The sequence below is a fragment of the Nelumbo lutea genome, chromosome 1, assembly GCF_056320005.1.
Source record: "Nelumbo lutea isolate HS-2025 chromosome 1, American lotus-T2T, whole genome shotgun sequence".
NCBI classification, from domain to species: domain Eukaryota; kingdom Viridiplantae; phylum Streptophyta; class Magnoliopsida; order Proteales; family Nelumbonaceae; genus Nelumbo; species Nelumbo lutea.
The window spans coordinates 105641687-105666604 of record NC_142684.1 but is presented as its reverse complement, the minus strand read 5'-3'; the positions used below and the strand labels follow the sequence as shown (position 1 = coordinate 105666604).

At 39.8% G+C, this 24918-nt stretch overlaps 1 protein-coding gene across 2 annotated transcripts in view; it reads right to left on the bottom strand.

Moving 5' to 3' along the window:
* The window catches only part of LOC148876593 (uncharacterized), a 34393-nt gene extending 10214 nt beyond the window's left edge, over positions 1-24179 (bottom strand). Inside the window, exons 1-4 of one of the 2 annotated variants that reach the window (XM_088972029.1) lie at positions 23461-24179; positions 22973-23165; positions 20425-20511; positions 13987-14370 (exon numbers count right to left, since the gene is read on the bottom strand). In XM_088972029.1, coding sequence (XP_088828155.1) covers positions 13987-14370; positions 20425-20511; positions 22973-23165; positions 23461-23531 — 735 coding nt within the window. In that variant the 5' untranslated portion in view covers positions 23532-24179. Of the gene's footprint in view, positions 1-13986; positions 14545-20424; positions 20512-22972; positions 23166-23460 lie in introns of both variants that reach the window. The other variant, XM_088971959.1, reaches the window with a different exon arrangement.
* Between the last annotated feature and the right edge of the window lie 739 nt (positions 24180-24918).

Sequence of the window (24918 nt, the reverse complement as noted above, 5' to 3'; positions counted from 1 at the left end):
CAAGCATCTTTAAAATTCTAGCTACAGTGCTTTCTTTGAGGATCAAAACAGTTCTCCCTTCTATCATCAGTGAAACTCAATGGGCCTTTATTCAAGGGCAACAATTAACAGATCATATTCTAATTATGAATGAGTGTGTGGAGGAAATGAAAAGGTCTAGCCAAAGAGGTTTTGTTTGTAAATTGGATCCTGAAAACGCCTATGACTTGGTGGACTGGAGTTTTTATTAGAAGTGGTGAGGAACTGTGGATTTGGGGATAAGTGGTGTAGTTGGATATTTGGGTGTATTAGTACCTGTCACTACTCTTTTCAGGTAAATGGTGTGGTGAAAGATTTTTTTCCAGCTTGCAAGGGCGTCAGGCAGGGGATCCACTCTCTCCCTTCCTTTTTACCTTGGTAGCTAATGTGTTTAGTAGGATCATTACTAAGGCCGATAGAGAAGATGCCATTAGGGATTGGAGAATAAGGAGACACCAAATCCCAGTCACCCACCTTCAGTTTGCAAATGACCTAATGATCTTTTGTGAAGGAGGTTTTAACAAGAAGGTAGCAAGCCTTAAGGAGATAATCAAAGGATTTGAAAGGGTTTCTAGTTTGAAAATAAATTTGGAGAAGAGTTGCATATCAGGTATAAACTTGAAGGTTGGGGAGATTGAGGTTATTGCAGAGTGTCTTGAGTGTTCCATCTCTTCTTGGCCAATCTCCTACTTAGGGCTTCCATTAGGGGTAAATCCTCGGGAAAGCAGATTTTGGACCCCAATGCTAGAAAGGTTTGAGAAGAAATTAGCTTCATGGAAGAAGCATTACATCTCTTTGGGAGGAAGAATCACCTTAATAAGAGCTACTTTGTCTAACTTACCTACTTACTTTCTATTTGTTTTTAGGATACCACCTAGGGAAGCTAGGAAGTTGGAGAAATTGATGAGAGACTTCCTGTGGGAACCGAAACAAGAAAAAAAGGATCATTTGGTTAAATGGGAAATTGTTTGCAAAAGTAAAGAAGAGTGGGTTTGGGACTTGGGAGGGTGATTAAAAAAATCAAGCTCTGTTAGGGAAATGGTTGTGGCAATGGCCATTGGAAAGTGAGAGGCTATGGCATGAGATGGTGAGAAACATTCATGGGAGTTCTGAGAATGGATGGGATGTTGGTGTATCAAGGCAGGCTAACCTGGCAACACATTGGAAGGCCATTCACAACACCCTTCCTCAATTTCTCGATTTTATCAGGTATGATTTTTGTTCTGGCAATGTTGTTCGCTTTTGGGATGATATTTAGGTAGGAGACACCCCTCTAAAGGACCTTTTTCCCTTTGTTATTTTTTGTTTCTTTGTATAAAAAAGAGGTGGTCTCAAAATTTGTCTCACCCTCGAGAACACCCTTCGCTCCTAATTGGGATTTTGGGTTTCATAGGGGACAAAGGGATGATGAAATTGAATCTCTATCTGACTTGCTATGTTGCCTTTACTTGTGCTTCTTATTTCAAGTCCATTTCTCAGTCTTCTGCTCAACAACCCTTTTCGTCAAAGGAAATTTGGTGTAGGCAAGTTCCCCCAAAGATTATGGCATTTTGTTGGGAAGTATTCAATGGAAAAGTAAACACTCTAGATAACCTACAAAAGAGAAGACCTTTCCTCTGTATTTCTCCCAACTGGTGTATCCTCTACAGAGCTCACGAGGAGGATTGTTACCACCTACTAATATCTTGTCCATTTTCTGCAGACCTTTAGGCTTGGCTACTTTCGTTGTTTGGGAGTAATTGGAGCTTACCAACAGAAGTCCGCATGATCTTTGACCATTCTACCTTCTCTTGGCATACAAAAAGAGGGAGGCTTATGTGGAGATGCGCTCACGCTGCCCTGATCTGGACTCTTTAGGAAGAAAGGAATGCTAGAATTTTTCAAGAAAAGGAAAGTAGCAGTCAGGAACTGAAAGACTATGTGTTGCATAGGGCAATCCTTTGGATGAAGACTTTGGAAATCTTTCATCAATTCACTTTTAATGACTTTTGGAGAAACTAGTCAATAGTAGCAAGGTGATCACACTTAAAAGACAAGTTAATTACAAGCCAGTCTCCACCATCTGAAGGCTCATTGAAGGTAAACTTTGATGGGAATAGCATGGGTAATCCATGATTATCCAGAATGGGGGGGTATTCTGAGAAATGAGAATGGAGAGATTGTCTTGCTTTACTCGGGTCCTTTAGGAGTTGGAGATTCTATCAGGGCAGAGCTATTAGCTGCTGTACAAGGGGCACAATTTGCAAACCAGCTAGGGGTATAGAATCTAATAATTGAAGGGGATTCGAAGGTGGTGGTGGGCTGGTTGAAAAATCATGAAGATGCTACAAGAACAAAATGGATAAATTCAATTGGTTGACAAGGAATGTGTTGGTCTCTTTACAGTGGGTGGAGAGATCAGCAAATACTTTATCCGATGTGTTAGCCAAGCAAGGGGTAAATAGGGAAGAATTGTTTTGGGCTCAGTTGTGATTCCTGTATTGTTTTCCTAGTTTAATTGCAAGATTCTAGGAGGGGCTGCAGCTCGCGCCTCTCCCTTGGATATTGTATGAAATCACAACTCTAAATCAGTTTTTGAATTAATAAAATTTTACTATTACTCATCAAAAAAATAAGGTGTAAGACAAGTTGCCAAGGAGGTTTGGGTGTGGGAACTGGGAAGGGTGAAAAATATGAAGATTGCTCAATTGGGAAAGTGGTTTTAGAGATTTGGTGAGAATCAAGGAGGACTATTAAACTATAAAGAAGGGTGTCAGTGACTAAATATGGATCTAGAAACCTGGGGTGGGACCCAGGGGTACCAAAATCCCATGGATGTTCAGTTTGGGAGGTTATTAGGAAACATTTGATCTATTCTCAAAGGGTGCAAGATTCAATGCTGGATATGGGCTTGGCATGAAATTCTGGAGGGATTTTTAGTGTCAAAATAGGGCATAGATGGATAGCTTCCCTATTCTTTTTGAGATGGCTGCTGACAAAGAAGCTCAAATGCCAGATTGTACGCAGATGCTGAATGGAAATTCCATTTGGGTTTCCCTCAATTTAGAAAAAATTTGAATGGGGAAGTATGGTGGAAATGCTACATAAACTACACAACACTAAGTGGACATTAGGAGAAATGATATTAGAACTTGGAAATGAGAGAAACCTGAAAATTTCACAGTCAAACCATTTTACAGTTCCATTACCAGATATCAGGACATGTCAATCCCTGTTAAGACGTTTGGTGCAAGAATGTTCCTACAAAGATATATTTTCTTTTTTCTGTGGACTGCTAATTTGAACAGAATTTTAACAAAGGACAACTTGCTAAGGAAGAGTATGATGCTGGACTCTACTGTGTTCTCTGTGATGAGCAACTAGAATCAATAAATCATCTATAGCTTCACTGCAACTTCTCATTCAATATTTGGTCTAAAATCTGGAATCTGTTTGAGGTGAAAAGTCACTGTGCCAGTAACAGTGGTGGAGTTCGTAAAGAGCTGGAAGATTAGTGGTTTAACTAAGAGAGGGGAAAATGGCTTGGAATATCATTCCTGCCGTGGTTTCTTGGTGCATATAGCAGGAGAGAAATGCAAGGATCAAGAGCAAAAGCGGTTCTATAAACTCAAGTTATGTTTGGATAAGCTTTTGCTTTTGTGTTATTTGAGAGTACAAAAGCACAAAGTATCTTTAATGCTTTTACTTTGTGCTTTTGTAGTTTGGTAATTATTGCTATCAAAACATGCTTTTGAGATTAAAAGCATAAATAAGTTTTTGGTTATGCCATGTTGTTACCACGCTGGACATGATGAATTTCATGTGTCAACTTGTTATTTATTAACATTTATAATATAAAAATGTCACATGACCCATAAGTGTGCCATGTGGTACAAATTAGCACCATGTTGTTACGGTTCAAAACAGGCTTAGCCTTGCCTACGCTTGGCAGGCTTACGTTAGGGACATGCCCGTCATTTTCGCCTGTAAGATTTTTGGGAGAACTGATGTCATCTTCAGGCAGACCACCAAAAGCTTAACGTACTCTTTGAGGAGGGGTGGTCGACCTCCTTGGGTGCCTAACCTTGGCACTCCTAGACCATCATCCCCTTGCGGGGTGGCCCTGGTTAACGGCTAGCATGGCTACCAGGGTTCCTCATGGGCGCACACTTGCTCATGGGGACAGTGTTGGACCGGCACTGCGCTACCGATACTCAAGGGAGGCTTGGCATGCGGGCTTGGCTCAAGCATGACCCTTCACCACGCCAGCCCCTTGCCCAAGCTGAGTGAGCTATCCCGTTGCCTCTAGTGCATGGGTGTGTTTCGGCCCAAGCGGTTGCCTATCATCATGGCACACAGGTGCCTATCATTATCGGCATACAGGAGACCCTTCACATCGGTGCCAAGTCACCTCATCGGCGCATGGTCGCCTTGCATTATGGTTGTCCCCCTTTAGCACGTAAGCGGCGCCTCCCATGGACCGGTCTGAGCTAGGAGAGTGCCCCGGCCATTGGACTTGAGGTCATGATCCAGTGCTACTGACGTTGGTGGAGCCATCACATCGGGCAACTCCTAGCCTCAAGCGCATAAAGGCTTGTCCTGGCCTACCTCGGCCTGGACGCCGCACGGGTTTCTTCCGCTGTAGAACTACCCCCGTGACAGTTGGTATCAGAGCAAGTTGGCCAATTGCAGCCGCAGTTGGTTTTCAGTAGATTAGCCCAGAGCCAGTTGAAGCGATCATTACGACAAGCAGCATTTTGTGGGGTGCGGTCCCTAGGCACTTCCACCCCGGAACGAGCAGATTTCAAATCAGGCCTGGCAAGAGGCCATTTCATAGTTCGTGTCCCCATTCCAATGACATTAAAACAGCTTCCCTTGCGGGGGCAGACGCATTGGTTGTTGTCCTCATGCGGGGGCAGACGCGTGAGCCTTGATAGGGATGTGGGTACACTGTCTGAGCAGATTGCTTATCAGGCCTAGAAAGAGGCCATTCATTGTTCGCGTTCCCATTCCAATGACCCTAAAACAGCTTCCCTTGCGGGTGCAGACGCATTGGTTGTTGTCCTCATGCGAGGGCAGACGCGTGGGCCTTGTTAGGAATGTGGTTACGCTAGCCGTTGGAGCATGGCGGCCCTACACCGGCAAAGTATCAGGTGGACATGCTCAGTTTTCAGGTGGATCACTTGCAGCAACGAAAGCGCATCACCAGGCGAGTGCATGTTCGGCAACTCATGGGTAAAAGTTGCCACACTCGCGTTTGAAGCGGTCAAGTCTCCTTGAGGCAACAGCAGTGGGGGCCCCCTCAGAGTGAAGATGTAGCCCGAGTCGGCGAGGCAAAGCATAGTTTCGAGGGCCCTGAGAGCATAAGCCATGGCTAGGTTTGAGTAACTCGAATCGGCGAGGTGAAGTTTGCAGGCCAACATGGTGAAAGGGTACCCAGGTCATCGCCAACAGGAGGAGTAGACCTATCAGTGTGTTCGGTAGCATCAATGAAAAGCTACCAAGAAGACGGTTGAGCCTTGAGGTAAGATGATACATGGGGCGGACCTCCGCGAAGCACCACACATATTTCTTCGAGGGCCCTTCTTTCACAGTTCAACGGCATAGCCATTGCACGGTTTGAGTAACCTCAACAGTGGGGGTGAAGTCCAGGCAGGCCGTCATGGTGAAATGGTTCCGTCCCCATAAATGGACACCAACATAGGCAAGACCCGGGTTGACCAGGTGAGCCCTGGAACTGGTGGGGAAGTGGATGGCGCGGGAACAGACACCCATTCACAAGAAGACCATTGTCGAGGACGACAATGGATTGAGTGGGGGAGCCTATTACGGTTCAAAACAGGCTTAGCCTTGCCTATGCTTGGCAGGCTTACGTTAGGGACATGCCCGTCATTTTCGCATGTAAGATTTTTGGGAGAACTGATGTCATCTTCAGACAGACCACCAAAAGCTTAACGTACTCTTTGAGGAGGGGTGGTCGACCTCCTTGGGTACCTAACCTTGGCACTCCTAGACCATCATCCCCTTGCGGGGCGGCCCTGGTTAACGGCTAGCATGGCTACCAAGGTTCCTCATGGGCGCACACTTGCTCATGGGGACAGTGTTGGACCGGCACTGCGCTACCGATACTCAAGAGAGGCTTGGCATGCGGGATTGGCTCAAGCATGACCCTTCACCACGCCAGCCCCTTGCCCAAGCTGAGTGAGCTATCCCGTTGCCTCTAGCGCATGGGTGTTTTTCGGCCCAAGCGGTTGCCTACAATCATGGCACACAGGTGCCTGTCATCATCGGCATACAGGAGACCCTTCACATCGGTGCCAAGTCACCTCATCGGCGCATGGTCGCCTTGCATTATGGTTGTCCCCCTTTAGCACGTAAGCGGCGCCTCCCATGGACCGGTCTGAGCCAGGAGAGTGCCCCGGCCATTGGACTTGAGGTCATGATCCAGTGCTACTGACGTTGGTGGAGCCATCCCATCAGGCAACTCCTAGGCTCTAAGCGCATAAAGGCTTGTCCTGGCCTACCTCGGCCTAGACGCCGCACGGGTTTCTTCCGTTGTAGAACTACCCCCGTGACAATGTGGCATATATTTTGCCATGTGTCACTAATGTGACATGGCATATATTTTGCCATATTTACAAATTTGCCATGTGCCATATATTATGGTATGTGTCATATATTTATGGGCATCATGGTATATATCTTGACATGTGTTGCTAATTTTGCTACATGACATATATATTGTCATATTAATAAATTTGCCACATGTCATATATTTTGCCAAGTGGCATATATTATGCCACATTATATATTTATAGGCATCATGACATGTATCTCGCCGTATGTTGAAAATTTTTCCACATGGCACATATTTGGCCATATTCATAAATTTGCCTTGTGGCATATATTTATGGGCATCATGACTGATAGTTGTGTCATGTGAGACATATGGCCCAAATATGCTTTCGAAGAATGAAGTAATAAAGCATGACTTTGTGCTTTTTGTTGCACAAGTATAACAAGTATTTCTGCTTCAGGTGTTTTTGCTTTAAACACACTTTACCAAACTCCGAAGCATAATTTTTGCTGTTGGAACACATAAGTACTTCTGGCTTTGCTATAAACAAAATGTTCAGACAAAGCACAGCTACTAATTTGTACATGATAATCTTTTTGTCAAACAGGGTCTGGGGGTATAGTGTTGTATGGGCAGTTATTGACTTATTGTATAATCCTTGTATACAGCAACATGTTGTGCATGTTTTTTTAAATAATGATACTATATGTTATCTTTTCTCAAAGTTATTAACTAAAACTACTACTACCTAGCATCAAGATACAAGGATAACCCCCTTGTACAATGAGATTCTGTATAAGGGAAAACTGAAGTGGCCCAATTACAAAAAGACCAATACCAACAAAAAAAAAATCTTACAAATTCCTGACAAAGAGAAACCCCAATCAAAAAAAGAATGTGTTTTTGAACAGAGTGATTTTCCAACCAAGAGAACACCATCCCAATGCTTTTTGAAAACCACTCAAAAATTCTGCTATTTCTTTCACACCAGACCGCCCTGAAGACCAAACGGGATTTCCTGCTCACTACTAAGGGTGTCAATGGACCGGTTTTGGATTGGACAGTGTCCAATCCAAAATCAATTTGGACAGATTGGGCAGACCAACAAGACATTGGATTGGACCAATCCAGTCCAAAATATTTATTAGATTGAATTGGACCTGGTCCGTCCATAATAAATTTATATTGGATTGAGTTGGATCAAGCCAATATCTGGTCCATTAATATAAGATAAGAATATAGGTGTCAATGGACTGGGTTTGGGTTGAAATCAATCTAAATTAAAACGAATTTGAACAGATTGAACAGTCCAGACATTGGATTGAATCGGTCCAAAATGGTCCAAAATACATTGGATTGGATTGGGCCTGATCCATTTGTAATGGATTCACATTGGACTGGATTGCATTGGACAAAATCCAGTCCAATTGACACCCCTACTCACTACTCTGTACCCACACTCTACCTGCCGTGAATTGCAGTCACACATCTCTATTATGTAATTCCCAGAAGACTGCTGTAGGGATGATGCTCCAAGCTACCCTGCCAGCCTTGCTTAACCCCTTTCGCAACCAAGAACCAATGAATCCCATCACATCAGCCAGAAAGCACATTTTAACCCCTAACATAACCAACAATCATCCCCAATCCCATCACATCATCTGTGGTTTCCACACTTCTATTACACATGATGCAACTTTAATCCGTCACTGCTATACCTCTTCTGACTAAGTTATCCATTGTCAGAATTTTTTCAAGAACTGCAGACCAAACAGAGAAACTTAGATGACACTCCTCTTCTGATTGTCAGAATCTTATCAAGAACTGCAGACCAAACAAAGAAATTTAGATGATTTCTGATCCACATCCATTCACTTGGGAAGTTCGAGGCATCCTCCCTTGTCAAACTGTTGTAAAAAGAATTAACAAAAATTCCCCAGATTTCTCAAAAATCCACTTCCTTTTGTCTTCCCATGCACAATTCGTCCCTGAGATATACAAAACCCATACCTGATCTGCATTAGCTCAAGCCCCACCCAATCAAATGGTTTAGCAGTCCAATTGTCCAATTTATAGGGAAATTGACAGGACGGGCCGGTCTGAACATCTGGTTAAACATGACAGACATTTGGTCGATCCAAGTTATCCAACCAACCAATGTACAAAGGTGTTGACAAAGTCAAGTGGTCCGATCTAGTCAGTTTCCCAGACTGCTAACAGGTCCAATTTGCCAGTTCAACCATGGGTTGAAACACACCTCAAGACACCCCATCTGTCTTCTTAGGGCTGTCAACAGGTTGGGTCTGGTTCGGGACAGCCTGTATCAGTCCCGTCCAGATTATTAATTGGGACAAATCATAGGGCCAAAACTTTCTCGGTAACAATCAGGTAACAGGTCTTACCCAATTAGTCCTTATTATACTGCCAGTAATAATTATTTAAATAAATAACAACCTAAAACTTGGTTTTTGATAATATAATCTCAATAACAATGACATAGAATAATAAATTATTTATATGTAAATACATCAAGTGTTTAAAATCAAAATTGTCTTATATATTATCTATCAAATTTACACTTTTACACGTAAAGCATAATAACAATTACAAAACTAGGAAACCTTTATGTATTATTAACAAAATAATCGGTTCAGATCTAAGTCAGTTCAAAACAAGCAAGAACTAGAACCAACCCAATTATTAATCAGGACAAAACCACAGAACCAGAACCGATATAATCAGTTAGGTCAGTTTGGATCTGTCAGGTAGAACCAACCCATTGACATCCCTATTATCTATCCTCTTTCTCTTTGAATTTAATGTTATTTCATTAATTCCTAGTCCTCCATTTAAATTCAAATGCATTAACTATAACCATTCAGTCTAAGTAATTATTAATCCAAATTATCAAAATCCCCATGTAAAAATTTATTTATTAAGTGATGTGATTTGAACCTAAAAAAGTTGATTTCAACATTCAAGTTGCTTTCATAAAACTACAGTTGTTACAAGGTTGATGGTGGGTTAGATGCTTTAAGTTGAAGCTCAACCCAATTTCCACCCCTGCTCACTTTGGTCTTTCATGTACATTTCTTGTGTTCATTAAAATACCTTATCTTCTTCAAGCAAAAGAAATAAAAAAAAAAAAAAAAAACTTTTGTATGTTTTGACAACATGGGAATTCATTTGTACATGAAGCATGCTGAAGAAATAAGTCATGAGTGTGGGGTTCCATACCCACACTCAAACTCTAGTGTGTGTGGTTCCATACCCACACCTACTTTCCTAATTGTTTTTATTTTCTTTTAAGATTGGGCCAGCTGGCCTTTTCATGTTTATCTATATTATATTTTGTCTTACTAGGATTAGGACTTGAGTATTTCTATCCTATTATTGTAAGGAATTAAGGTTATAAATAAGAAAGAATTTGGGGCGGCAGATATAAATCATCGAACCCCTTTCTTCTCTCTTCTCTTCTTCTTCTTCTCCTGTACTCTTCTTTTCTCTTCTTCTCTTTTCTGAATTACAGTAGAACAGAAATCTACTTGCTTTATTCAAGTTGGTATCAGAGCCTGGGAGGCGAAAGAAACTAGGTTTTTTATGTAAGCCTGATATGGTCGGCTACATGAGAAACCATTAGATCAAGACCTCTGCAGAAGTTGCCTGGTTCTTGGAGGTTACTGCAGTGCTGAAGACTGCCCAAGAAAGATTCTTGGAGAATTACTCAGTGACCAGGAAGAATCAGATATCAGACTCGATCAAGGTTAGGGTTTCAAACCTGAGAAGACAATCAGAATTCTTTTTCTGAGAAAGAATTCAGATTCGATCAGAGTTGTTTTTCTGAAGTGGACGATCAAAGTTCCATTTTCTGAAGTGGACGACCAGGATTTCAAACCAAAGAGTTTTTTTTCCTGAGAAAGGTACAATCTTTAAGCTAATTCGACCTTAGATAGAAGTTATCAAGAATTCTTTTTACAGCAGCATAATAAATCTGAGAATATCTTGTTGTTTTGAGAATACCTTGCTGTCGACTCCTTGGCATTAAACCCTTCGATCCCTTTTTTGAGGAATCAGGATCTGTTTTTTACTGATATTAATCTAGGGCTCTGATTTTACAAAAGTTACAGTTTTGAGAGAAAACTGTCGACTGAAATTAAGTTCTAGGTACCTATTCTTTGCTGAAGATCAACTTCTGGATTGCTTTTCTGTTCCTCTCTTAGTGTTTCAGCAAAAAAAGGACTTTTCTTCTTGAAGTTTTGTGACCATTTTTCAATCTACATAGTATGGAAAGGGTTGGAAGTGAAGTAAAAGCTCAAGGGGAAGTTTTTGGGACTGGTAATATGACTGAAAATATGTTCCAGATAACCACTGTTAGGTTTGATGGAACAAATTACTTGGAATGGGCCCAATCGGCAATGATGGCCATTGGGGGCAGAGGAAAATTAGGGTATGTAACTGGAGACACAAAAGAATCAGCCAAGGAGGATATATCTCACCCAAGATGGGTTCAAGAGAACTACTTGGTGATGACCTGGCTATGCAACTCTATACAGCCCCACATCAGCCGAAATTATCTCTAGGCTAAAACAGCCAAGGAGATTTGGGACAGCATTAAGGAGACCTATTCCCAACCCCTCAATGTTGCTAGAGCATATGAGATAAAATGTGAGGTGAAAAACCTCAAGCAAGGAGAGAGGCCAGTCGAAGTATACTTTTCTACCCTAAAATCCATTTGGCATGAGATTGATCACTTAGAAACCATTGAATGGGAAAGCCAGAAGGATGCAGCAACACATAGAAAACTGCTTGAAATAAACAGGGTTTTCAAGTTCTTAGTCGGCCTAAACTCAGATTTTGACATTACAAGACAGCAACTTCTCACTAGGGAGAGTGTGACCCTATCTCATGCCTACTCATTAGTCCACAGTGAAGAGAGTAGGAGGAAGATAATGCTATCCTTCCAGCCCACAGAAGCAGCCTTGTTAGCAACAAAATTCAAAGCTGGAGGACAAAAGGAAAAAGAAGTTAAGAAGGAAGACAAAAAAAGATATTTTTTGTGATCATTGCAAGAAGACCAAACACACTAGGGAGACATGTTGAAAGTTGGATCCGCACCTAATGCCAACTAGACTCAAAAACAAGAAGGGAATTGCTAATACAGCAACTAATACTGGATAACACATCCTCCTCCAGCACAAGGACCACATCCTTGGATGCCTTGGCAGCTGTCCGAGCTGCACTAACACAATTAGAAAAGGAAGCTGGTATTTTTGGATCTTCAATACTACACCAGCTCAATCTACTTCAGCCCTTGCTCATACAGGTACAAGAGCTACTGCATGCCATGCTTCCATCCCAAGTAATACTAGACCTTCCTGGATAATAGATTCAAGTGCTTCAAACCATATGATCAGCATATCTACTTTATTCAGCACCTATTGTTTATCCTCTAGGAGAGACAAAGTTTCCATTGTTGATGACTCTCTTGTATCAATTTCTGTCAAGGGAGACATCAAATTGTCAGATACCATCACCCTATCCTCAGGTTTGCATGTTCTTAAGTTTAGTGCTAACTTACTTTTAGTTAGTAGTATTACTATAAATCAAAACTGTTCAATAACCTTTTTCCCTGATTGGTGTATTTTTCAGGATCTGGAAATGAAGAAGGTGATTGGGACTGGCCGTGAGATGAATGTAGTCTACCTACTTGATCATTCATAGGGGGAGCAGAGGAAAGTAGGGAAATTATTTGTTTCACAGTCTTATAGTAAGATTATACTTTGGCACAACCGCTTAGGTCATTTGTCTTTTGGGTCTTTGAAGAGTCTTTTTCCAAAGTTGTTTGATTCAGTACAAGTGTCTAAGTTAAAATGTGAAAGCAATGTATTAAAACGTGAAGGCGTGACGCAAGGCGTTCCACTACCTAGAGGCGTGAAGCGTAGTTCAGAACGCAAGAGGCGTAAGCCTCCTTGAGAGGAGGGGGGTTAGGAGGAGGATGAAGGAGAAAGGGGGATCTCATTTTTTCTTTATTTTTAATAAAAATCTTTTATATTAAGAAGAATAAAAATGCATAACATTAGTTGAATGTTCTGGATTTATTGGAAGAAACTGAAAAGTTAGGAGTGAAACCTGCTGATACTCACATTGAGCCTAACCATAAGATAAGTGCAAAAAGTGAACTCCTTAAGGACATGGCTATATACCAAAGGCTGATTGAATAACTTCTTTATCTCTGCCTAACTCGGCCAGATATTTCTTATGTTGTTAGTATTGTCAGTCAATACATGCATTCTCCCAGGACCACCCACCTCCTTGCAGTAGAAAGGATTCTTTCCTACTTAAAGAGATGTCCAGGGAGAGGTATACTCTTCAAGAATAATGGTCATATGAAACTAAAAGTGTACACAAATGTGGATTGGGCTGGATGTGTTGATGACAGTAGATCTACCTCTGGATATTGTGCATTTGTGGGGGGAAACCTTGTTTCCTGGAGAAGTAAGAAACAGAATGTTGTTGCTCGCTCCAGTGCAAAAGCAGAATACAGATCTATGGCTAATGGTGTCGCAGAAGTGTTATGGCTGAAATCCTTGCTTAGTGAGTTGGAGATTGATTATGAGCAGCCTCCAATGCTATATTGTGATAATCAAACTGCAATTAATATTGCCTACAACCCAATACAGCATGACAGGACTAAGCATATTGAGGTTGACAGACATTTTATCCGAGAGCGAGTTGCATCTCAAGAAGTATGCCTTCCTTACGTTGCCTCAAACATGCAGTTAGTTGATCTCTTCACCAAAGCAGTCACAAAAATCAAATTGGAGATAGATTTACGCAAGTTGGGCATGACAAATATCTACTCCCAACTTGAAGGGGAGTGAAGAAATAAGTCACAAGTGTGGGGTTCCATACCCACACTCAAGCTCTAGTGTGTGTGGTTCCATACCCACACCCAGTTTCTTAATTGTTTTTATTTTTCTTTTAAGATTGGGCCGGCTGGCCTTTTTGTGTTTATCTATATTATATTTTGTCTTAACAGGATTAGGACTTAAGTATTTCTGTCCTATTACTGTAAGGAATTAAAGGTTATAAATAAGAAAGAATTTGGGGTGGCAGATATCAATCACCAAACCCCTTTCTTCTCTCTTCTCCTCTCTTCTCTTCTTCTCTCTTCTCCTCTCTTCTCTTCTTCTTCTTCTTCTCCTGTACTCTTCTTTTCTCTTCTTCTCTTTTCTGAATTACAGTAGAACAGAAATCTACTTGCTTTATTCAAGTCATGCATCATAGGGTTGTGATCCAGCAACTAACAACTAGATTTCCGACATTAAACTGCATATATGTATGAATTTATCAACCCAAAGAAAAGAAAATAACCTAATGAAGCTGCAGATTAGTGGATTAAACAAGAAAACCTGAGATAGCTGTGAAGCAGTTCTGTCACCCTTGTAGTCTCCTTTGAGGATGTTTGACCAATTCCCTTCCCCAAATTTCTGCACAGCAGCAATCAGTTCCATATCCTCCTCTGCAGTCCATAGTTTCCTTTTCCTTCGTGCAGGCAGCCCACCACTTGTAGATCCACCTCCATCCAATCCCTCTACAGATGTTGTTGTTGGCAAAGGTTGTTTCTGGACTGAAACTGGAATAGTAATGTTTGTCCCTTGTGAAGAAGAAGCCAGTTGTTTCTCTGATGGAGTACGAAATGCCTGACCATTGGGTATATTTATGGTCAATGGAGCCTCTACAGTTGAGTGGTTGAGAAGACCAGAATCACTTGGCAAACCGGAAGCAATGAGTACCTGGCCAGAGGAAAGGCAATGCAATATAAAATAAATAAATAAATAAAACAAATAGCAGTAACAAACAAACGAAAGAAGAGTCCTGATGTACACTTCCTTTCTCTCAGTATAATATGGATAAAGGAGCAGCACCCATGAATAGACAGTCACTAAGAATGACCTCAGGCACGATTGCTATAAATAAAGCATGGATAAATGATCAGCATGGATCCAACTGATCTGGACTATAAACTAGTACAAAGTAAGGTAGCATTTTCAATTGCATGGTTGCTTGGGCTACAAAATTGATCTGAGAGCCTCAGACAATATGACGCAAATCAGCTGCAATTACACATCACATTCACATTATGGATATTTTTTCAAAAGATAACATGTAAATGTATCTATTAAATAATTTATATCAAAATATATATACAAGCCCCTTGTACAAATAATCTATGTGCAGTAAAACCACAGGGCAAACTATGATTCCCTAAAGATCAACAGACAGAAAAGAGTGGCCAGACTTTCTCTTTATGAAAAAGGTTAAATATTGTATTAATCAAAGAAAAGAGACAATACAAAACAATACCTCGATCACAGCAAGCTGCTATTTCTACAAGCCTAGGCTGTACACCCAACAATAATTATAATAAAGAATGTCAGTGATGAAAAAATAACCATATTGGGTGCCTCTGAAACATCTATGTATTGCCACCTGTCACCAAGAAGTACACTCTGCCCCATTGGGCCTCTACAACTGAGTCCTCCAAGTTCAATTTGACTTAAAAAATTCTAGGACTTCTTTCCCTCCACAGTCCACACCAGAGCCAAAGGAACAACACCCCACACACCACTTTTCATTTTCTTCTTAAACAATCCAGCTGCCAGCTTTTCATGAAGTTTTCCTCATTCTCGGGAAAGCATAGCTGAACCCCAAAAAACGTCCAGCATCCTCGCCCCCAGACTTCCCACAGAATTACAATGCAAGAACAAGTGATCCACTGATTCCATTCTCTTTCGCACATTATATAAACCTCATTATCTGTCACAAAACCCCTTCTTAGCAAGTTGACAGTGGCCAAATGCTTATTCAAAGCTGCAGTTCATAGCAGAAAAGCCGTTTTTCCTGAAGCAGCTGTGCACCAAATCCTAGCCCAAGGAAATTGGGCCTCTCCCTGATCAATCAGGCTATTATAAAATGATTTGATTGAGAATATACCATTCTTTCTCCGCCTCCAAACTCTCTTATCAGCCAATGATCTGCTTCGGATCACTGCTTCTATCTTGCACAATAAGCTTGTACATTGATTAAAAATAGGATTCCAAGCACCTCTCTCACTGTGACATTCATACATATCATCAACAAAGCTTCTTTATTGTGGACCATCTCAAACAAAAAGGGAAACAAAATCTGCAATGTTTTGATCCACACACCAAGAATACTTCCATCACCAATTTTATATCTAATGCCTTTCAAGAAACCAAATTTAGTTTGTTGGATTCCATTCCAAAGGGAGCAACCATAGCTATTATTAATATCACCTAGGTCCCAATTCCCATCTTCAGAGCTATGATTATCCATAATAATCTGCCTCCACAAGCTGTCCACTCTCAAAACAGTTTTAATAAGAGTAATCTTTCCACCTTTCAATAAATATTTGAATTTCCACCCCGCCAATTTTTTATTGAACCTTTCCACCACCAGCTCTCAAACAGCTTTGGAAACACATTGCTCTCCTAATGGCAGACCAAGGTATTTTGTAGGAAGCTTTTCAACCTTGGAACCAACAGATTCAGTCAACATCTCCACATCCACCCCTTCTCCCACAGCACATAGTTCACTCTTTTTCAATATTAACTTTCAGACCAGATATAGCTTCAAACCATTTCAAATAAATCTCAAATTTAACACTTCTTCCTGATCAACCTTATAAAAGAAGTGTCATAAGCAATTCAAAAGAGGCACTCCCTCCCTTTTACCCAACCTACATGCTTCAAGCAATCACCACTCCACCACTCAATTAGCTCCTACTAGGGGTGATCATGGGCCAGGCCGGGCCGAGCCAGGCTTTGCACTTATGATAAAGGCTATAGCTTAGGCCTGGGCCCAGCCCGGCCTGGGGTTCCGGGCCCGAAACATAAGCCCTAGCCCAGGTCTACACGGGCCCGGGCCGGGCCAGGCCTGATTCTTGGTCAATGTCTTTCATATATAAAACATTACATATCTATAATATTTTATATTAAATGACATAACATGCATATAAACTTATTTTCTACATTATATAATATAAAATATTACATATAATATAAATTATACATGTCATGTTATAATATTTATATATAAAAAATATATAGTATAATGTAAAATAACATGTATACATATGTATACATTATACACAAAATGTGTAAGTTTAAATATATGTGGGCCGGCCCGGGCCCGGGCCGGGCTTGAAGTATTAAGCCCAAGCCTGGTCCTAAAATTTGCTAACAGCCCCCTCACCATCAAATCTTTCCACTGCCATCACCGGCATCCCCTCATCTTCCATACAAAACAACAATGGCTTGTTTGCTTCCTTTGGCATTGACTCCGCCCACAATGATACAATCAGTAGCCTTTCCCCATCAATCACTCTCACCTTTAGAGGAATACCTTTCCAAAGTACTTTAATCATGATCCATTCCACCATCTATTTGGCTTTCACCAAGTTGTCTGTCTCAAAAGAGGAGCAAATCACTGCATCAACAGGACTCTTTTCATTTCAAACACTCTAGCATTTCTTTCTAACCAGATTGCCCAAATAATTGCCAAATGAAAAACAAACCACTAGCCAACAGATTCTATCTTTCTTGTTCATGCCTCTGATGTATCATTCTTTAAGAAGGTCAGGAACAGATGCTCACTAGAACCCAAGAAGCCAAATGGCCTGTTAAATGTGCTTATTCACATTATGAATTATGAATAACGAATACAGGTTGGAAAAAAGTAATACACAATGCATGCTTAGTTTTGCAATCGAATACTATAGTAACCTTGTAGTTGATATTAATGAAAATTAACCTCACAAATGGTTTGTCATGGGATATTGTACTTTTAGGGGTGGAAATTTTGTGTCATCAAGGAGCAAGAAGCAATCTATTGTTGCTCAACCTAGTGTTGTAAGAAGCATAAAGCAATAGGTCATGGTTCATCCAATCTGCTTTGGTTGAAAGACTTACTTGGTGATTTGGCTATTGAAGTTTCAGGTCCTATGAAGCTATTGTGATAATAAGGCAACTAAACACAAATTATGATCCAGTGTAACATGATAGAATTAAGCAAATTGAACTCAACATGCATTTTCATAGAGAGTAGCTTCCCAAGAGATGTGTCTTCATACTAAATATGAACTTGCTATTTTATTAAAAAAAATAAAGCATGTTTAAATCAAGTTTAAGTGCAATTGAATCTATGCTCCACTTGAGTGGATGGGTGGGAGGGGGAACGGTATAGAGTGATAAGTAACTAGAGAAATACAGTGAACAAGGTCAGTCAGACCTAAGATTTTTTTATCAGCAAGAAATTTGAAACTTACATTAAAATGAGAATCTGGATATTACAATGACAGGGTGTATCCACCCATAAGAATTAATTCCAATCCCAGCGAAGTTACAAAATTTACAATGGTGCCCAAAACAGTTGTTGCCTATATACCCTTTGCTTTGCTAGAGTATCAGCCATCCCATTTGTTGTCAGCCTAACCCACTTGAATCTCCCTCTACTTCCAAGTGCTGAAATCTTAGGTCAGTCAGCCCTAAGATTTCTTCTCTAGCCTAATGCTTCTTGCTTCTTCTCCTCCTCTAACTACTCCAGGTCCTTTAATTCCTAGCATATTGCTTTTCCAGTCAGAAAAACAGATAAGCATTTACATTAACAGGATGTACAAGGAGTATATCAAGGAAAATACAAGGAATATCCCATAAATCATGTGCCAGGGAATCAACCAGTGAGTTTGCTGATCTAGGCACCCAACAGATTTCTGCCTGTAGTCTTAGACATAGTGATCTTGATTCCCTTATTTTGTCCACCCTTCAGCCCAGTGTTTTAAAAGCGCAAGGCACAAGGGACATTTTGTGCCTGAGGCGCAAGGTACAAGGTGAGGTGTGCGCCTTTTTGAGGCAAGGTGCACAATTAAAAAAAAGGCTAAAGATTCAAAAAAAATTGCAAAAAGTTCAAAAAAATCAAAAAATTATAAAACATAATATTAATAAAAATATAAAGTTAAGTTTTAAAATAAATGTTTTAAAACTATTATCTAAAATTAAAATACATAAATATAATATGTAAAGCATATTCAAATGAGAATTTAAAAATGAAATCAAACATATAAAACATTTTCAAGCATATAAAACCCACAATCTCTTTTTTTCTCAATTGCATCAAGTAGCTAATGTGACATATTACATTCCTAATTCTACGAGCCGCCTTTGTGCCACGCCCCTCGAGTCCAGCCCAAACAAGTCCATGTTAGGGTCTTAAATTCTTAGAATTCACACAAAAAATTATAATCTTCGAGAATCTCCTATTTGGCAATGTTGTCGATTCATTCATCTTAAAAAAATATCTTCTTAAAAGCAATTAAACTATAAAATTATAATTTTTTGTGTGAAATCTAAGAATTTAAGACCCTAACATGGACTTGTGTGGGCTGGCCTCAAGGGGCGTGGCGGTCAGACTCAAAAAAAAAAAGGAAACAGCGGCAAATTTTCAAAAGGCGCACGCCTGGGCTAAGGCACAAGGCGCACCAAGTGCACGCCTAGGCGCACCAGGCGTGCGCCTTTTGAATCTGCGCCTAGGACCTGGGCGAGGCACCTACCCTAAAATGTGCCTCACCTGAGGTGCACCTTTTAAATCACTGCTTCAGCCATCCCAGTTTAAGGCACTATCCCTTGCTTTTGTATGCTCTCTCCCAATTCATTAATTACTTAGACATCTAATAATGTTTTAGACTCCTAGCATAGTTGTCAAGGCGACACCTAGGCGCCCACCCAGAGACTTAAGCGGGCGCCTACATACATCTAAGAAACTTTTTTTTTAATTTTTTATTTTGATATTTTATTGGATGTTTTATTATTTTAAAATAAAACTGGTCACATGCTATCATTTTATTATTAAGACAACAATACAACTAGTGCTTTTTCTTTTGTTTACGCATAAGGGAGGAGAACTGAAGACTTCATGCCCCAGCCCAACTCCATCGCACCTCAGCTTCAACAGGTAAGTTCTTCTTCCAGCCCAGCTTCAGTCATTTTTTGCTTTTTTTCGAAAAAACAGGGGCTCCGCCCCTATACTCCTCCCTTGCTCCACAGCTCCACTCATTCTTCCGCCCCTGACTGTTCTCAATCGATAGTCTCAGTCCCTTTTTTTCCGAAAAAAAACAGGGGCCTATACTCCTCCCTGCCCCTAATCCCCTATACTTCTTCTTCTTCCGCCCCTATACTCCTCTCCTCCCTTCCTAGTTCCTGCACTTATTTTTTTTTTCAGTTAATAGTTAGTGTACATGCTTGCTAGTTAGTGTACATGATTGCTAGTTATATGAAATTTATACTCATTGGAATGATTTATAGTGTTAATAGTTAGTGTACATGCTTGCTAGTTAGCAAACAAAACCAATAAAATAGCTTAGAAAAGCATACATAAAGTAAAAACTCAAGAAAACTAACATTTTAAAATTCCAACGCCTAGGTGCCTGGGCGCCCTGTGGTCGCAAAGCCTTGCCTTGGCGCCTTGAAAACTATGACTCCTAGTAGTTTAATAATATTAAGTTTCAGAAATAAATTTTAGCTTTTACTGATTGGCGTCAACTCTTCTTGCCAAGTCAAAGTACTTTGGCATGCTTTACCAGTAACCTCCTTAACTACACTGACCACTACTCCAGACTGATAAGGTGAGAAAATATAATTTCACAAGGAAAAGAAATGCTTAATTTTTGGAATTAAACAGAATGTAAATATGTCATAATAGCCAAAGGATTGAAGGCAGAAGCAATATCTTCCTGAGGCAAAGATGTACCATTTAGAGATGGCGTTTCCTACCTTCACACAGGCTGCAGCTTCTGTTGAGGCTTCACTGCCAACAGGAGGGAATGCTTCTAATTCAAGTTCTAAATCACTATCATCATCCTGAAAGCAGAATATAAAAATTATTTGATTTCTTTACACCGCTCAGAAAAAACCAACTACACCCCATCATATAAATTGATCTGGTAAAAGGAAGTAAAATATAAGCAGTCTCTGTTGTATCTTATAGACCTTAAAAATAGAATATATATGGGGCAATTTTCGTTTTGAAAGCTAATTAGAAATGGGAAAAAATCACCCCATCAAGAACTATGGGATTTGGTTGCACTATCAAAGCCAAACAGGTTATTACAACATGTACAAGGAATACAGACACCAATCTTAATGGTGCTGCTGAACAGATTACAGATGTACAACGAGATGGCTTCCTGCCACATGGCAAGGCACCCATGCATTCAAATCATCCAGGCAGCCACCATCCCTGACCCATTCTGCAAGAGGGAGAATATAAAGCAGTTCCAAAATGCAAAAATCAAGTTCCTCTTGACATTCAAGAAGGTTAGGCCTCCAACAAGGAAGCTGAAGACTGCATACAAAGCAACAGGCCCAATTTATTTATGGAATTTTGGGCATAGATAGTGGTTACTCCTTGACAATACCTCTTTGGATTAGTTGAACAAGAGAATATAAGATTAGGTTTAGAAATTTTGTTGTTCGAAATATTCTAATCACCAGATCTGGTAAGAGATTTTCTTTTGAGATAAATAAAATATAAAACTTTATTAAATAAAAGAGATTAAAATTGGGAAAGGTGATGGGAGATTACTGACCAAAGAAAAGAAAAAGATACATAAAGAAATTCTCCCAATCAAGTCCAAACAACACCAAAAAACAGCCCTAAAAGAATTCTTAGAATCCCTTCAAGTTCAGGAAGGATCAAGCCTATAAAGAATCAAAGTTTGATAGAAGCAAATTGATGCTGAGATGTACTGCTTTTTTTACAGTGCATTTCTGATTAGTAGTTGGTTTGTCAACTAGACAACCATCTTTCTGAGATGTACTGTTTTTTTTCAGTTTTAATGAAATTTCCTTTTTTTTATCCTTCAAAAAAAAATTTGTTTCACTTATTTCAATCACATATAATTTGTACAACCAAAAAAAATATTGCTGACAATAGAAAGGGCCACTACGCATTGTTGGTCCCATCTACCCAGGGTCTTGCAACTTGCAAGAAGTGAGCTGGATATGGATCTAACCTTTGGCATTTATTTGCAAAAGTGGGCATTCCCATACTCAAATCCACATTCTCACACCTGTCAGCCAAAGTTTTTACCATCGTACCAAGCAATGGACCCTTTTTCAAAATTTGTGTTGACAATATGGATCAATATTCATTAAATCTAGAGTGGTAACATCTTGTGCCTCCTCGTATGGTGAATGTACACATCCTTTCTTATTAATAAAATCATTATTCATTTATCAAAAAAATATATTCATAAAATCTGGAAGGAACCAGAATAACTTGAAATTGGCCCCTCTTGCCGCTTGAATGTCTACCAAACCAGTAGAAAACCTCAGACTGGCATGGTTAGAGAGTATTCCTAGCACCACAAAAAGAGAGGAGAAGGTAATGGATGCCGCATGCTAGTTTGCACTGGAAAACATTTTGAACACTTGTGTGTTTTCAAATGGGTCCCGACCAAAATCCCTAATTTTGACCATAAAAACTAAAAGAGATAAGCTAAAACAAAGAATCAGAGTCCAATGAAATCAATAAGGCATGTATATCTGATGAAACATGTGTGTGTGTGTGTGTGAGAGAGAGAGAGAGAGAGAGATTCAGGTCAATGTGGATGGGTAATGACAAGATTTGATCGGTGGAAGCATGAGAAAGAACAAGTTGGGAAAGATAGATTAGATTAAGGATAATTATTTCTTTCATAACTTCGCATATAAGTACAGATTAGATATATGTCCAACGATTTCCAGGTTCAGTAAAAAGGTTGGTTTTATAACTAGCATGGAAGTTAGTCTTTTCTATAGCCAACCTAGTGTTGCACTCTGACAATATTTACATTAATGTTGAAGTTTTTGCATTTCACCTTTTTCGTTCTTTAAGGTTGTAATTTAATTCACCTTTATACTATAAAAAAAGGAATTTGGAAAGCTAATCTACCTATTGTTGCACAATTCAACTGCAACCAATTCAGGAATATCAAACTAGAATCAGAATTTTACCACATCAATTAAGCTCCCATTATACTATGTTCAAACTTCAAACATGATACATTTACTCATATGTGAAATCCTAACAACATTGGAATTTGTATGCTCATTTTCTTAGGTAAGTGAAATATGAAACTCTGACTTTGAAAGGAAACTTGGTTAGTTTGGTGAGGGCCTGACTTAACTGCAAATTATTTAAATGAATTCAAACATCGCGGCTTTTATGATAAAATCAAAACACAGCCACCAGATTCAATGTATGGAAGAATTCCAATGGGCATAAGTACATGTCTGATCGACCAACACAACAGTTATACTTATGAAGCATGCAACTAACCAATGGTTCAGCTCCATCTTCTATTTTTTCTGCCATTGGGTGACGGTAGGCCAAATGCCGCCAGAGCATCTGATACTCCCGCGCATTAGAAATCCCCGTCGTGGTCTTCTTGACCAATGCATCCCAATCGATCTTGGTGTCAGCAAACTGAGCAACTTCCTGAAGTAAAGCAAGTATTGTTGTTGCCGTATACCTAATGGGTGAAGAGAAGCACATCACTATCACCACATGATACCATGAAGGCATGAACCACATGAAAATTCAACTAAACCTCAAATATAGCAATGAGTTCGTATTCTTTCAACGGATTCCTTAACCAAATTTTACAAGGAGCCCAACTCACTAAACATAATGACCCACTCGATGTGTCTTAATTCAAATGGAAAAATGCATACAAGCATACATATACCACAACAGAATGAAACAACTGAACTATTATCCACGGTTTAAACTTAATAAAAGATATACAGAAACAAACAGAAGAAAACCTTTGTAAAAGCACGGAGATATCCTCTTCGCTGATGGAACCTTTCTTCTTTTTCTTCTTCTTTTCGGTCATGGTACCTCCAAACCCCTGTGCATTAAAGAAAACCAAAAACCCTAAACCCTAAATCATTGAAAATCAGAAATAGGACTTAGGGAGAAGATTTTTATGATATTGAGAAAAATAAAGGAGTATTTTGGAAGAGAAAGGGGGCAAGGACGAAGGGTATGAATTGAAGAAGAGAGAGGTTTAAGGAACTAAAAGACTGTTCGTATTCGAACGAAGGAATCGACGGTGGAATAATGTTTCGAATTCGACCCCGCGCTTGAGTCAGTCAACTAGGTGAGGAGACCGGAGACCACAGGGAAAATTTGCTGAAAGCGAAGGAAATCTCGAGTCTGGACTCGATGCATTAAATCACGAAATTTTCTTGTTTAAATCACGAAATTACTGCCTTTATGAAGCAACAGGGGAAAGTGCTAGAGAAACTCGACCACTCGATCCAAGAGACAGCGACGGGGAAGAATGGTACATGGTGGCTGGTGGGACCCATGAAAGGTGGACCATAACTCAAAATGTAGCCATACGTCCCGCCATTTCCATGCAGGCGAAGCAATTTCAGATGCGTTTCAGATGCGTATTTTGCCATGTTAGTGCGATGAAGGCATCCCCTCTCTCGTTATTATTTGCTTGATCGTTATAACAACGAGGGTGTTTGGTTTCGTTTACGTTTATTGGTGGTGCTACATATACGACATTTCAGTATTTTCTCTCTCTTATTTTTTGTGCATTGTGGAATTTATGTTTTAAAGCTTTTACAAAAAGTCATAAGTACTATTATGTTGAATTGGCGCCTAGTTGTTATAAATAATTGTAATTATTGTATTTTTTTATTTTATAAACAAATAAAATACAAATGTTTATTCAATAAACATAAACGGAATCAAATACATACAATACGGTATGTTCATTTTACTTATTTGAATAAATATATTATACATCTACCCAGACAACTGTTTTCCATGTGTTCTATCCAAGTAAGTGAGATTCCAATATTCCATGTATGTGACAAGTTATTCGGGTAAAGAGAGCTATGGGAGGAAGAGAATGCTTATTGCCATGTGGATAAGTTGCCACCTTGCAAGAGGGTATCAATTACATGAATAATTGATACTCTTCAGTATCCTCGATTATTGTGGGACTCAATATAGTAGCAAATGAAAGTGAATATCATGATCAAGTTACCCCACTAAATACCGGCAAACTAACGGATCTATGCATAAAACCTATGGTTAATTTACAAAACTCTGAAAAAATGGCAATAATATACCAAACATCAACTATCATTTGCACTGGTTGTATAATAGTGCAAGCAAGTTGAGCACAAGGGGTTGACTATGATGTCAAAAAATGTGACAATTAAAAAAAAAAAACAAATTATAACCTATCAACCGGTTCCATA